Here is a 14030-nt window from a genome sequence, read left to right as displayed (position 1 = left end):
GTGACAGCAGTCACAGCCTGTACCAGGTCACAGACAATGGCACCCATGGTTGGTCCCTGTCAGTGCAGAACTTCACCAACTAAGCTCATATCCAGTGTTCTCCATCCTTACCTCACCACAGTATTCAGAGATGAATTCATTCTTCTGTACAGGATCTTTGATAAAAATTCCCCAGCCTGCCACATCTGAAGGTGCCAATAGTAAGTGCTGTGGAATAGAAATACCAAGAAGTTTTGATATGCCTGACTTAGATTTGAGTTCAGTTTTTCTTTCCATTTTGTTTTGTATCACTTAGTTGTATCACTTAGTGAAATGCATGTTGGAACTCCAGGAATGCAGACAAATCCAGAGTCTTCTAATGATCAAACACACACTAAAATTACAGCTTGTGAATCAGAAGACATATGTAAAAGAAAAATGACCAAGTATTTGAAAACTACAAAAAATTTTAGTTTAACCACCCCAAGACACCTTGAAATGAGGGGGTTACATAAAAATTCATTTACTAAAGACTTCAGCCTCAAAAGGTCTGCAGCCAGGAGCCCATCACTCATTAGCTCAGTAATCAACTATTTTGTGAGAAGACATTCGAGAGTAGAAATAAACTTTGGCTTATTGATTTATTTGCCAGAACTGAATGGGCTTTCAAGACTTTAGTAGACTGCATACAAGTTTATACCTTAGAATCAACAACTGAAGAAAGAAACTCTGGGATAAACTTCTTTATGCTGATCTGGGGAAAGACTGTTGAGCTCCTTAAAACAGCAGCCTATTTGCAATTAAGAAGCAAAGCCTGAACAGGGAAAAGGAGATATTCTGCTGCTCTGCTGCACAGAACACACTAATTGGTACATGACAAAATGTAAATAGACTTAACAGCAGCACAAGAGCAAGCTAACAAGTTACCACTCCTTTCCTTGCTGTTTGGTTTGGGGTTTTATTTCTTTTCCAGTTTGAAAGTATGAAGGCAAAGAAATTCCATTCTCTGGCTTGAAAATATAAGAACACCTCTAGCCCCAGCCAACAGGCCTGCAGCTGTGTAACTCTGGACGTACTTTTTTGGATCCTCTCTGAATGCTGCAGTTCTTGCAAGAAACATTTTTGCTGTCCCAGTGGTCAGCTGCTCCACAGGTGAGGCAGAGGTCAGGGTCACACTCACGGACAGCCAGGTAACAGGGGCACTGCTTGGTGTTGCACTGTGCTTTACAACGACACCCAGGAAAACGATTTTGGCCTACAAAGGAATGGGTGGAAAAGAAAAACAGCAAATATGAAAATATACAGTGTAAAACTAAGACTGTGCAGATTAGAGTGTATCAGAATATTGGTAACACAGCCACTGATATCTGCTTTCAGGAGTACTGCAAATTCTTTCCTTCCCTGATTTTAATAACTCCTCCTCAATTTCAGCTCTGAAGGCTGTTTCTGACTTCATGCAAGGGCCAATTACAAGGGCCAAATTAAAGTGAACATGCTCACACTGTTGGACACAATTTGCTGCTCCTGTAACTGCCTGCAGCACAGACAGACTGGTAGTACAGAGCTCATGGTGGACAGTGAGAAAAGTTTATGGATAACTTTTAAATGTTTTACTTACATTCTGAGCTGCACTGACAAAACTTCTCACAGAAGTTTTGAGCAATTACACATGGGCATGAGCTATCACAAGGCTGACGTGGGTGATCACATGGCTGATAGTTGTAAACGTGATTCGATGACCCATCTGAATAAAAATAGCAACATTTTGTAAAGTTGAAAGTTGCAGACAAACAACATACAGTTCCCCTCACTCTAAGCTAGAAATGCCATTTTAGTCATTTAACTAAGAAAGCCCAAACATGAACAAAAAACCCAAACCACGACAAGTGGAGTTGAAAACCCAAAAGACACAAAACCAGAACTGTAATATTAGTGAGGTGTTTTACACCATTAGCTGCCTTCCTAGTGCACCTCATTCTGCCACTGCTCAGCTGCTTTGAGTACTCAGAGCTGAAAGCTGCTTATGTGGAAAACCGAGAAACAAAACCACAATGGTATCATTTCCTGTCTGAACATGTTTTGGAATAGCACTGATATTATTCAGCAAAGTAAATTTGCTTAAATACTGAAAGCAATTTTTATGTGGAACAGCAGTCAACTTTCAAACAGGTACCACTGGCAATGTAATTCCATTATTATCATTATTATCATTATTATTATTATTATTATGATTACTATACCACTGTGTTTTCCCAAGTCAATTTTCCAGTACAGATAATGCTGAAGTCTTCTAAGCAAGAAAGGAACTACCAGGGACAAGTCTAGAGCTTTACCTATACAGTAGCTAGGAGAATTTGGTTCTATATAAATTATTTTTGCTATTAATACTCTTGAGCTTGTTTTGAGTTTGCATGAATTTGTAAATTTATAAAAATGCTCAAGCTAGCAATCAGCAACAAAAAATGAGAGAGACAAACAGATCAATTATTTATGTTGCCAGAAGTCCCAACGATTCTCAACAACTTTCCAGAGAACTATTTCTAAATTAAACTGGCTTACAAAAAAAAGGCACTTTTTACTGCAGCTCTTACCCTTAATACCATTTTTACCTGTGCTTCAATGAAGCCATACTGAAAAGACAGTAAACTCAGCTTCCTTTCCTTTTTATGGAATTATACAGAGCTCTCCCAGCTATTTAACCCAAAGAGTACCTTTTGTCCCTACAATACATGTAAGTGAGAGTTTACGTTTTTAATTTTCATTCTCCTAAAATTTCTGGCTCCCCATGGAATATACATAATTGCCTAACATTAAAAAAAAAAACAAAACAAATAACCAGCCCCCCCCCCAGAAACAACCAAAACAGAAAAAAGCAATAGTAGAATCTTAAAAGTTCAGGACATAAATTGAATGGAAAGATGCTAACCCTTTTTCAGCTGTATCTTTCTGCAATGAGCAGCCCACAACCTGCAAAAACACAAAACAAACAAGAAGGTTGACAGGAACTCCTCCTGCAGTGGGCTGGGAAAGGCAGCTGCATCTTGCTTAAGATGGGAAAGTTTCTGGAGACATGAACAGCTGCTAAGTGCACACGAGTCAGAGGGGCTGCAGCAGAACCTGTCCCAGTCTGGGGCTGGCCAAGATCAGAGCTCTGCAGCTGCTCCCCCTCTCCCCACCATTCCTGCAGCCCCAGCATTGCTCAGAGGAGCTGTCCCCACCCAGCCCAGCCAGAGATGCTGGAACTCAGCTGCCCCTGAAGGAAGCCCTGCCAAGAGCAGGTGCTGGAGCTGCTTCTGGCAGGCAGGAGCAGCAGCAAGGGAAGGGTATGAAGCTGCAGATGTGGAGGGGCATGCCTGAACAGGGGCACAGAAATGGGGCAGCTGCACAGGGCTTGGCCCCAGCACCACTCTGGGCGTCTCCTACAGATCACAGCCAGGTCCCACCCTTCACCTGAGGAGCTCCAAGTACCCGACAGGACAGAGTGCCTGCCTGGCACAGCCACACTGATGGGACACCTCAGTATTCCTTCTGGCTGGACATTTTTCCCCAGCTGTCCTGGCTGGTGGTGCTGCACTGAGCCTTTCCCCTTCTGCCTCACAGCCCACACTCCTTTCTCTCATGTCCTTAGTTTTCCTTCAGTGTCCCCTTTCTCAGGCAGCTCAGCCAAGCACATCTTTGCCAGAAGTGGTGTTCTTGTTGTGTGGTGGATTTTATTGTTTGTGTTTGTTGCTTTGCTGTGTTTTTTTAAGAGTAACTTGCTTTTTGGTTAGCATTCACTGTACTTGAAAGTTCTTCCAAGTTACATTTGCCCCTTTATTTTGTATCCATTTCAGATTGCAAGCTCTTTGGCCAGGGAATGTCAGCTATTCCATAAATGGTCTGTCAGAAACAATCAAGCAAAAGCACCTGTCTGGACCTTTAGTACCAAAAGGAAAACCAGACTTTTCATTTCAGTAGCCTTAAAATTAAAGGAGAAATCCATTGTTTCATTTTTAACTTAATTCTATGCATTTTAGTTACGACTTTTATTTTAGTGAACATACATAACAAAAAAATTAGATTAAGGATTTTTAAAGTTTATACTTCTTGGACTTCCTTAGTATATCATGTAACAACATGAAGACAATATGGGAGAAGCCTCATTCCCTGGCCAAATAATACATTGCCAGCTGCATCAAGCAACCTCACTTTCTGCAGATTTACTGAGCTGCCCAAAACACTCATGAGCACAGGTACTAAAAGATCCCCAGCACAGAACCCTACAAAAGCTATTCTGCCTTTCAGTGAATGCAACACTCCTCAGAAGTTTGCACTCTGAAAAAATATCTCCCACTGTAACTACTTAAATAGGACTTTTTAGCTGCTACTTCTTTCATAAAAGCATAGCAGCTTTTACTTCAACTAAATGGTGTGCAGTGCCCTCCAACAGCTTCAGATAAATAAGATTCTCTATAAAATTGCCCTTCTAAAGCATTACTATGAGATTTAACTCAATAACCAATTTTCTTACAAGCACTGAAGGAGCCCATACAAGTTAGAAACCCACAAAGGCAGACTTGTCCAAGTAACTAAGGCTGAGAGGAAAGAAGAAACCCAGAATTACAGAGTACTGTAATAAATAGATGACATTCCTATTAAGAGTGATTCACTCTAGAAGAAAAGGCTACCAACATATATTTATGAATTATGAGACATTGACCCTGCAAGAGGACACTTCCCATATGACTGAAAGGAGTGCAATTTTGACTTAAATTACTCTTATGCACACCAAACTACTTTCTTTCTTGTCTGCCTGGTATTTGGAAAATGTAACATACCATATTTTTGAACAAGTCTTTCACAGAAACTTGTCTGTCACTCCAAGATAATAAGAACCTACCAGCACAGCAAACTCTTAAAAGCATTCTGTGGCCAGAGTATTGTTAAAATACTCTTTCATTAGCAATTAGCAGCTTCACTTTTTCTCCTAAGGTAAGCACTCTCCTAATACTTTAAAAGCACACAAATGTGCATACACATCAAGAAAGCATTAATAGTAACAAGTCAAAGCAGAAGGAAAACTCCAGGGGCAGTCACAAGGGGAAAGGCATCCATGTGCTCTGTCCCTCTTCTGGAGAGACTTCTGTCACAGGAGGAAGAGGGGGGCTGGAGACACAGTGGCAGCAGAACCTGTGGGCAGTGACACAAGACAACAGGCTGCCAGCACTGACCAACAGGAGTTTGGACTGGCACTATCCAAGAGTATTCACTGCCTTGTAACTTCCAAAAAACTGCCACAAAGTGCTCGAGTTCCCCCGGTTAGCACACAAAGCTGGAGCCTGAGCAAGCACTACACTAAAGGCAGAGTCATTTTTGTATCTGCTCTATATAAATCTGCATCTCAAACAGGAGCAAAAGGCAAGGCCTGGTCCCATGCAGCAGAAAGCAAAGGCAAGGAAAGGACAAAGTTGAGACAGCACTCACAACTTGAAGCTTCATTACAAAAAGCCAACTGGAAACTCCATAGCAAGTTCCCAAGCAAGCCAGTGGATTTGTGCATTTGGTTGCTGACATCTGCAGGAGAGCCAGCTTAGAAAACAAGCGTTCCCAGAAGCATCATGACAGCAGCTGTCAAAGATACTGTTCCTCTCTCCTAACAACCTACTAGACCTCTAAACTTTGCCAGTGGCTCCGGGCAGCAGCAGTGGCAGCCAAGCCAGCACTAAAAACACCCTTTGGAAGAAGCTGCTCCAGCATCTCTTGCTTTGCACAGGAATATTCTGCTATCAGAAAGAGCATTAAAAATTCAAAATACATGCCAATTATGTCAAATATGTAGTTGAGTCTTTGCAGTGTTTGATTTTCTGGCATCACTCAAAGACTTCAGTCTCCCAGATCACCTTATCCACAGCCTCCCCAGCACTCCAAGACTCAGCCTTCCAACCAGGCAGCACATCAGAATATCTGTGCCAATGCCTTAGTGCACCTTTTGCCTGATAACACTGAGACTTTAAATCCCTACAAAAAGGCATCCTGAACTCTTGGCAGAACTACATAAGCTATTCAAACACATGCAGTGAACAGCAGTCCAGCAGAAGGAGAAGGAAAATGAGAAAGTGGGGGGAAAAAATAAAATATTTTCACATAAAATTACTAAGTGGCCTCTGAATAGGGGATGAGGGCAAAGAGGAAAACCAAAATAATAAAGAAGCAGCTTTAAAATCAGTACCAAAATAGAGGAAGGAGTGCTGATTAGTTAAAGCAAACTCAACTCAGCTCCCAGCAATGGAAGAAAAATATACACATGAAAGAATGAACAGCACTGAAGTACACTCTCCTCCAGCATACACCCATGCTTTTCAGAATTCTTTCTTCATTCAGGTTTTTTACTGGCTTCTATGCAAAGCACTCACTTCTCATCAAAGAGTTTTCTCAAAATAACAGCTTAATCTTATACACAGGCCAGGCTTTGACACTTACTGGTTCTCCAAAAAATAGCTATATTAGAAGTTGTCTTCTCCCCCTGATCAGCCTTATTACAGCTATCTCAACAAAAATGTCACAGCAAGGAGGGAGACAAGACATTTCATTATCCAAGAGGGGTGCAGTCTCGCCAGCTAGTTGCTCAGTATGCTCATAGAGCACCAAGATGATATGGGAAATAGGCAAAATTGTGCAAGCAAAGACTTTATCTGCTCTCAGATTGGTTACAAGAGGCCAGCAAAAGCAGCTTTTTGCTGCTGCTTTTCTCTCTGGTGATGCTGCTTTAGCTCAAAGCCACATGCACACATGGACAACCTGCAGACAGGTAAGAGCCCTGCAAGGGAAAAGGGAAAAGGTTAAAGGGGAAAAGGTTAAAGGGGAAAAGGTTAAAGGGGAAAAGGTTAAAGGGGAAAAGGGAAGATAAGAAACAGAGGAAGATTTCCAGATGGTTGTCCCAATTGCTGATTGCAGGAGAACTTCAACAGCAGGATGTAAGCAGGCTAAACTGCTTTCCTTTTTAAAAAGGCTACTGCCATAGAAGGATGGAGACAGCTTGATTGCCACATATTCTCGGACATTATATTTGTAAAATTATCTCCTTCCTTCAATGAGAGTTTAAAGACTTAGAGGACATTTCAAAACTAAATTGCTACCAATAAAGTTTTTATATTGGCAACTAATAAAAAAGCAAATAAAGTCAAGAAACCCCATGCAATGGAGCGTGCTTTCATTTACTTGGGAAATAAAACTCCTAAACTAAAAAAACTCTGAGAATTCTTCCAAAACAATGTCAGCCTGGTAATCATACAATCCATTTCAGCTGCAAAAATACATTTGAACCTTTTAGCTGTTCTTTTAAGTAGATGTGGTGGCACCATTCTTATAGCAATTTGTGTCAATCTGACAGCAAGCCAATTTTCAGCTACATATTCCAAACTTGCACCATGGCTAATAACCTAAATTTAAACAGCCAAGCCCACCAAATGCCCAAACACTTGAAAACTGTGCCAAGGCATAAAAATCAATAGCTTTTGCTGAGAACAAAATCTTTTCCAGATGCTCACTCAGTCTTTTCCCAGCTCACGTTGCCTGCCTCTACCCTACAAAGCAGAAATATTCTACTCCACGTCAACAGGAGCTTTGAACCAGTTCAGGAATTTCACTAGGCCTGGAAATAATAAGTAGACAAGCTAAGACAGAAACAACAAGAATTGATGGGACAAGAACTGGAAGGACAAACTTGAGGGAGAATAAGGGAAGTTAAAGGGAGAAATAGGAAATTATATGGGAAAATGTGTGCTTATTGCTTGCTAAAGAAATGTTTTTGCTAATTTTCAGTCAGCTTTTAATCTCTTGTGTTATCTCTCAAAATAAAAATAATCAATGCAGAGCTGCATTCTCCAATTCAGAATTCTAAAAGAAAAATGCATTTCATTGACAGACAATAGCCACAAAGTTTTGCAATTTCAACAGAAATTGTGTCAGATAATAATTTGTTCTTCATTGCAGCTTCACCTCAAATAATAACTTGTTAACCTAGCTCTTTAGTTGGTGTTCTAGGTGCTAATGAAACTGGGGTGCAACAAAGGAATAGTCCCTCCTAAAGAAAAAGAAGGCAATCCTACTAGCTTGCTATCTGAAGCTTGCTAGAATACATTTCATCATTAAAAAAACATCAGTTTTATTTTTAAAATATCATATAATCATTACTCAATCCTATTGAAACACTCCTGAATTTAACGTTTATTGTTGTAAAAAATAATTATTCTACATTATGTTGAATGTTGCAACAAGCTGCATAGGTGATTTCTAATCCAAACAGAGTTTTGAAAACTTGCATCAATACACCTGGCTGTTAAAGAACTTAGAAAGGAAAGGGAAAGAAGAGAAGAGGAAGGTTATAGTTGGCAGTGCAGTAAGATTTTGTCTAAAACTAAAACACCACTTTGATTTATTGCTGCAACTTTGGGTTTTCGAAGCAAAAGAAGAGTTGCACAATTTTCTTTCAAAATACTTTCCGTTCTGAACCCCTGTATCTCCAGTTTATTGTTATGCTAAGGGTATTTAGTAACAGATTTACCTGTGTTTCCTTTTCTTCTTTCTGGGAGGAGTATCAACATCTTCAGCAGGGACTGGTGCAATAATACTAGATTCCTTTACTCTAAACTCATACACCTAACAAGAGATACCATAACACATCCACGATAAATCTCTCACTAGTACAAAGTTGCTCATATTCTAAGTTAGTATGATTTCCTCCAACCAACAACTTACAGATTATATCCAGTCATAGTCTCTTTTCAATACATTTAAAGTTGATTATTTTTGTCATTTAAGAACTGATACTCTAATTTAAACCTCCTGTAAATTTAATTTTAAAACAGTTTTTAAAACTAACTTCTATGTATTTGTGGTATGAATTCTGGATCATAGCATTCTTGGGAAAAGCAAGAAAATTAATTATTTTCCCTTTTAGTAATCAATACTAGTATTTGTATACTTTAACTTTAAAAGTAAATCACTTTGACCCTTAGCAAGTATCTTCCCTGCTTACCTGTCTGCACGTTTTGGTCCCAATCAGTCTGGCAATTGCACAGAAGTTGTCATAGTAGGTGCCAATAAGAACTCTAAACATTGAAGCTTCTGCACCACTCCATTCCACGTTCTCTGGAGGCTCAATATTTGGCTTCATCTTTATTGGTGTTTGACACCTAGAATTTGCTTCTGTAACAAATAATTGAGAGTAAGGCTATGTATCAAAATTTACTTTGCCCTTCACATTATGATTAACTGCAGTTAAAAAATATCCCAGGTTTTTTGTTGCTTCCCAAGTGCCAGAAAAAACAAACATTTTCACATGCCTCATACAGAAGCTAACAGCAGCTACTCAAACTAATGGCCTATATGTAAATTGAGACAATGCAGACTTTCTCTTACAGTTTGATTAAACTCATTGTTCCAGACTGCAAGGCAAGATGTATTCTATTACCATCTGTATGGCAATTGTCTTTTGTCAGGTGGGCAGCTTTCTTTGCCTCTCTCTGAGTGACCACAATCACTCCTCCCTGGGGAGGGGACATCTGCTGATAACAAGCTATTGAATGTCACTGCATGACTGATAAGAACTATAGCATCCCCCTTGTGAGATGCTCTGCCCAGAGGGAGGAGCCAAGCATTCCTACCTGGATATAATCTGGAGATTCTGGAACACCAGCACAGATTCTCCACTGGATTTCCCAGAGGAACAGCTGCCTCTTCCACTGGATCTTCAAGGAAAACTACACCCTTCTACAGGATACCTGCTCCAACAGAACCACACCTGACACTGCAGGAGGACTGCAGCCACAATTCCAACTGGACTGCTACCAGCACCCTGACCAACAGGGTGTCAGGTTGTGTTTCTGACTCTATCAGTGTTGTTTTTGTTTTACTGCATTGTTTATTTTATCCTTTCCTTCCCTATTAAAGAACTGTTATTTCCTGCTCCCATAATTTTTGTTGCCTGAGAGCCTCTTAATTTAAAATTTATAGCAATTTAGAGGAGGGAGGGTTCATTTTCTCCATTTCAGGGGAGGCTCCTGCCTTCCTTAGCAGGCACCTGTCTTTCCAAGCCAAGACACTCATATTATTCTGTCTTCTCACTCAGTTCCATACATTCCAAACACACATTTTCTAGGATTGCACGGCTTGACTTGTTTTGGCTTTTTTATTTTTGTATCATTGGTTTTTTTGTAGTTTTGGTTCTGTTCACCCTCTCAAGCACGGCGGCTCATGGAAGGAAGCAGCACTGACCAGCCTTACCAGAGGAACTGGAAGTTTCATCTTTCTTTTCTTCCTCCTCCTTGTCGTTGTTCTCCCCGCCGGTTTCGGTGCCGGCCTCGCGGTCGCTGTCGGTGTCCTTGGACTCCAGCACGTTGATGGTGGGCGTGCTGGGCCTGCTGGTGTTGTTGGGCAGCCGGCCCCGCCGCCGCCCGCCGGGGCGCTTGGGCGGCGTCTTGATGCGCTCCGCCGTCAGCGCGGCCGCAAACTCCTTCGCGCCCTCCTGGACACAAAACAGCACAGTTTACAGCACAGAAACCCAGAAGGGGTTCCACTTGTGAGAGAACACCTCCTGTTTGCATCCTGAGGAACTTCCCACTGTTCTACGTGCACCAAAGTTCCAGTTAAAGGCACGCCAGCCGTGAACACGAGTACTTTTGATGCTACCATGAAAAACATCTGCACTTACAAAGCACTCATGTCAGTATTTTGGTTCACCTTTTACTTTGGCTGCCAAGAGAAAAATAATTCAGTAGTAAATTTCTATTTTCCCAGACGACAGAAATAAATTTGAATTTCCCACAGAAAACACCCATAAAAACACAAGAACTCTTCTTGCACATGGCACTTCGACAATTTGTGCTCTGCATTTTTTAAAATGCAAGCATTGGTAACTTGCTTTCTGGTGAAAAGGGGAACGATAAAATGTAGCAAGTTTTCAGATGGGACAATTGCATAGTTTCTCATACTAAAACATTTAGGGGAATTATGAGAGAGATTTGAAATTATATTACTAAAGATTTCATTTTATTTATTTCCATCCTAGTGCTTCTTAGGAACACAAGTCCCAAAAGGAAATTAGCCTTTGGCAAACTAAAAAAACCTTTATAATTTTGAGTTGTGATACAATTTACAAGAGTGAAGTCTGCAGTTCCTTGACTGGACTGGACAGAATAGCAGCAAGACCATTATTAGGGGATAGTAATATTTTTTCCCTACAAATATCTCAGGCTACACCTACAAGTATTCCTACTTAAGATGATTGAAAGTTAAACTCTTTCTCTTGCAGCAGCTGAAGGTAACATACTTGACTGCAAATGGCCCACAAGCAGATGCACTATCCTAGATCCAGCATGCCCTTAGTTTAAGCATCCCCCTATACTGCAGCCAGCACTAGCACTCAGTGAATTGTGACATATAAAATTATCTTACCAGATGCTGGTAACAGTGAGGTCCACAAGGCTTATTATCTAATGCTGTTTCTGTATTCTTTCGCTTATAAGTATTGGGAGTTGCATGGAATGCTGTTGAATCAAAACATCACATTTTTTAGTTTTCATATAAAATATATTAAATATGTAACCTCAAACTCTAACCAAAACACAAAGTTAGCAAGACTTTACTAAAACCAGAATAAAATACTAATAAAGAGAATAAACAAATAAATAAATAATAAAATAAATCCAATGTAGTGACATATGACTTACCACTTAAATACACAGAGACAGCACACAGGTAAGTTTCACATATCATGGAATAGTTTGGGTTGGAAGGGACCTCAAAAATCAACTCCTCTCTGCTATGGGCAGGGACACTTTCCACTAGACCAGGCTGATTAAACCCCATCTAGCCTTGCCTTGAACATTGTCAGGGATGAGGCAGCCACAGCTTCTCTGGCCAACCAGTTCCACTGTCTCACTTCTCTCATGGTGAAGAATATCTTCCTTACATCAAATGTACATCTATCCTCTTCCACTTGAAAGCCATTCTGCCCTTTTCATCAACAAAGACAGTCATCACATTTGTTTCGTGTATCAAGGAAGATTTGGTGTATCACCCTTTCCAACAAAAGAACAGACTTTACTTTGTTGTTATGTTAAGCAGAATTATTCAGGGCTTCTCCTATTAATGATCATCACTTCAATGTGCAAAATTCAGTTGTTATATTTCTATCTTGTCAAAAAATGCACCCTTTGGAAAGGTAATAGGACCCACTTTACATTTTCATCAGTGAGAAGGACACATAAGCATTTTTGCTCTATTAGTTTATCAGCACTCCAGCTAAGCTGGCAGGATATAAGAATTCAGTTCCTGTATCCCAGCTGCAGGGTAAAAACAAGTTAGCATTGCACAGTCACTGGATAAGTGAGCCAAGTCTGCACCTTGCAGAGAAGCGTCTGCTCCTGTATCTGAGGGAGTCTGTACAGCTCTGAAAGAGCTGCAGAACAGTGACTCAGAGGGGAGCAGAGCTGGGTATGGTACACATGCAACACCAGCACCTTGGTAACAGGAGGGCAGTTTCCTACCCACTCTCTTTGCCAGAGCCAGCTCCCCTCACTGGCAACCCCTGTCTCCCAGCAGGGTGTTTTCAGGGAGACTGACTTCTCACAGCTTTCTGGAAGTCTTGGGAGCTTCTCTGTACCCCTTACAGAGCTCTTCTGAAGCCTGGAAAACCTGCCACTAGACTCTCATCAAAACTCATACATTCATGCTCCCACATTGTATTAGGAGCTTTTTGAGATACTATCATTAGTTTTCTGCAATTGTCTTTTTAAAAACAACTTGTCTGTGCTCAAGGAAAAAATACTTTGATTTTCAGAGAGAGAGGGAGAGAGAGAGATAGATATCAATACTTTTTCCTTCTAAATGTGTAAACAGTGGCATACAGAACTGCAAGGAACAGAAATGAAGAATGGACTGAAATTTTAAAAAGAAGAGAATACTCAGTGCTAGCTGTTTGCTAATGCTCCACAAAGGCCCAGAAAAGATGCTCAACTTCAAAAGTGCAATTTCCAAACTATGCAGAAGCACTTATGCTGCAGTTTTACAGCATCTGCAGTTGGGTAACTGTAACTTACAGTGAAGGTTATAAAAATTCAGTGAATAAAAAGGGCAAATATGTTCAAAATTAAAGAAGAAATCCCTCCCCTCCTCCCCATATTAATCTAAAAGGGCTGTTCTACACCACCACTGCACACATCTCCTTCATTAAGCCATTTGCTATTCATTTTATTTCCAGATCACGCTGGAGGCTTCTCTCTCTATGTCCACTGAGCTTTAAAGACTCCACTTTTTAAATGCACTTCCATCCCTGTTAAAGCATGTGGGCAGAGCTCATGTCTTCCCAGACAAGGCTATCAAAAGCAAACTTCATTTCAGTGGCCTGGTGTGCAGCATAGCTCTGCAAAACACCTGCTTTGGCAGCAGTGGGAAGGGTGACCAGTTCCATCTTGGAACTTTGGAAACACTTCATGTTTCCCTCCCATAAAGGGGGGTGAGTTGAAAAATCAAATCATAATTTCTATAATATTGTGCCTGTATTAATGATAGCAGCAGGTGGGAACCCCCCAGGAAAGCAGTGTACTCTTGCAAGGCTTTCTTAAAATGGTACAAATAAAATAAAAGTAACAATAAGTAAATATTGCATCCCATTCTCCAGACAAATATGTTATATTTTATAAATCTGGAAACACAAAAAAGCTTTAATTTGCTATATATGGGCATATTGATATGGGAAAATTATTTACAACAAGTATAGGAATGTAATTTATGTATATTGTTGCCATTAGTGCTCTTTCTTCCTCCAGATTAGTTAAAAGCTTTCATTGCCACGCCACTTCTCATGTTTCACATATCCTTCAAGTGTTCATGTATTCTGTAGGTAAAATATGTTACACTTTGTTACAGTAACAAGAAACCATGCAATTTAATGCCAAGTTATTTCACTCTTTTCCATCTTTTAAGAAACAATGAGATGATGGGAGCCATTTACCCGAAAGTGAAGGGGAAAACTCTCATGTTTTTCAACACTGCATCTTTAAATTTGCACA

General features: G+C 40.4%; 1 protein-coding gene across 4 annotated transcripts in view; it reads right to left on the bottom strand.

Moving 5' to 3' along the window:
* Positions 1–14030, bottom strand: part of EZH2 (enhancer of zeste 2 polycomb repressive complex 2 subunit) — a 30430-nt gene that overhangs the window by 2639 nt on the left and 13761 nt on the right. For all 4 annotated transcript variants that reach the window (XM_058022860.1, XM_058022867.1, XM_058022875.1 and 1 more), the window contains exons 8-15: positions 11413–11504; positions 10243–10483; positions 8996–9165; positions 8522–8616; positions 2906–2946; positions 1598–1723; positions 1056–1234; positions 112–207 (exon numbers count right to left, since the gene is read on the bottom strand). In XM_058022860.1, coding sequence (XP_057878843.1) covers positions 112–207; positions 1056–1234; positions 1598–1723; positions 2906–2946; positions 8522–8616; positions 8996–9165; positions 10243–10483; positions 11413–11504 — 1040 coding nt within the window. The remainder of the gene's footprint in view (positions 1–111; positions 208–1055; positions 1235–1597; positions 1724–2905; positions 2947–8521; positions 8617–8995; positions 9166–10242; positions 10484–11412; positions 11505–14030) is intronic.

The sequence above is a fragment of the Melospiza georgiana genome, chromosome 1 (assembly GCF_028018845.1).
Source record: "Melospiza georgiana isolate bMelGeo1 chromosome 1, bMelGeo1.pri, whole genome shotgun sequence".
Classification (NCBI taxonomy): domain Eukaryota; kingdom Metazoa; phylum Chordata; class Aves; order Passeriformes; family Passerellidae; genus Melospiza; species Melospiza georgiana.
The sequence above is the reverse complement of the archived record's forward strand: the minus strand, read 5'-3'. Positions and strand labels throughout refer to the sequence as shown.